Genomic DNA, 1,521 nt, shown 5'->3' on the forward strand with positions numbered 1-1,521 from the left:
ATGGCGGCGGCGGGCGCGGCCGGTCCCCGCTCCGCCGGGAAGCGCCGAGCACAGGAAGAGGGAGGAGACCTGCGGGAGGGGCGGGAGGGCACCGGCACCGGGACCGCCACGAGCCTCGGCGGGACCTGAGACCCCCGCACCTCCGCACCGAGGGGCTGTGGCCCCACACCCCCCCCGTATCGGCCCTCACCCACTCGCGACTACACTCTTGCTCCATATCTCCCCACTCGTGCCTCCACTCACGACCCCACTCTTACCCCGTATTCCCCTCCCCCCCTCCCCGGTGATTCCACGCCCGCCCCATCTGCTCCCACACCTGTCCCATTCAGCCCCGCTCACTCGTGCCCTCCCTGCCCCATCTCTGACACCCGTCCCTGCTCCTGCCCTCTTCAGGTTCCCCCTCGCTGCCCTTCCAAGCTCCCCCGCCCATCCCCGCGGGTTTCCCGCACCGGGGCATCCCCGGTCCCGTGTCCGCGCCGTGGGCGGGTGCGCCGGGGCCGGGCCGGTGGTCCCGGGATGCACCTGTACCCCCCGATTCGAGCCCCGGTCCTCGTCCCGGGGTCCAAGCCCGCGGCCGGTCCCGGGCTGTGCCCGTTCCTGCTCGCCGGTACCGGCCCGAGGACGGGAACCGTGGCTGGGAAAGGGGTGATTGGCGGGGGGCGCTGCTCGGGGGGTCCCACGCGGGGACCGGACGGGCCAATTGCTCGGAGGGACCGCACCGGGCAGGGCCACACCGGAGCCGCCAGGGGGCGCTGCCGCACTGCCGGTGCCACCGGGGCGCACCGGGCGATGCGGGGCCGGGGCTGCCGCTGCGGGGGATGCGGGGCCGGGGCTGAGGCAGGGACGCCACCGGAACCCCGGGGGCCGCAGCCCCGCGGGAGGCGTCCCCGCGTTCCCCCCCGCTCCTCCCGTCGCGGCGCCGCTGAACTCTCCGCGCTGCCGTTCCGAGCATCAATCGCGCCCGGCGGCCCCGTGAGCGCGACTCGGCCACTCCGCACCGGGACTCCCCGGGAGGCCGGGTCCCCGCCGGGGCGCTTCGGGACCGGGAAGGGGCTTTCCGGCCCCGCCAACCTCCAGTCCAGAGCGGTGCCGGAGGGGGAGAGGGCTGCGGAGCGCTGGCCGGAGTCCACGCGTGGGAGGAACCAGAATCGCCCCGCTCCGCCGGTCGCTTTTGGAGGCTTTGGGGGAGTGGGGGATACAGAATGAACGGGGACCCCCAAGGTGGGGGTCGCTGCTCTGGCACCCCGGCCGTGAGCTCTGCTGCCTCGCCCCCCGCGGGGATGGATGGGGGGCACAGCGAGGGTCCCGTTGCCCCGCCCGTGCCTGGCCCCCAGCGCAGCGCTGTCCCCGCATCACAGCGGACCCCCGCCCGTACCGCACCGATGCGGGACCCCCGCCCGGACCCCCCGACCCTGCCCACACCCACCGGGGGGCGCAGCCCCGGCTCCGCACGCGCATGCGTTGTCTCCCCCCACCCCCCCAAACGCCACGCGCGCCCCCCCCTTCCCCGTCCGCGCGCGG

At 76.1% G+C, this 1,521-nt stretch overlaps 1 protein-coding gene across 1 annotated transcript in view; it reads right to left on the reverse strand.

Annotated features, from left to right (window-relative positions):
* The window catches only part of STAT6 (signal transducer and activator of transcription 6), a 10,607-nt gene extending 9,149 nt beyond the window's left edge, over nt 1-1,458 (reverse strand). Inside the window, exons 1-2 of the mRNA XM_027908809.1 lie at nt 1,453-1,458; nt 529-1,178 (exon numbers count right to left, since the gene is read on the reverse strand). Of these exons, the coding sequence (XP_027764610.1) occupies nt 529-1,178; nt 1,453-1,458 (656 nt within the window). The remainder of the gene's footprint in view (nt 1-528; nt 1,179-1,452) is intronic.
* Between the last annotated feature and the right edge of the window lie 63 nt (nt 1,459-1,521).

This window comes from Empidonax traillii, unplaced genomic scaffold (assembly GCF_003031625.1).
Source record: "Empidonax traillii isolate 1590-97213 ecotype Southwest subspecies unplaced genomic scaffold, ASM303162v1 scaffold1851:size166798, whole genome shotgun sequence".
Taxonomy (NCBI): Eukaryota; Metazoa; Chordata; class Aves; order Passeriformes; family Tyrannidae; genus Empidonax; species Empidonax traillii.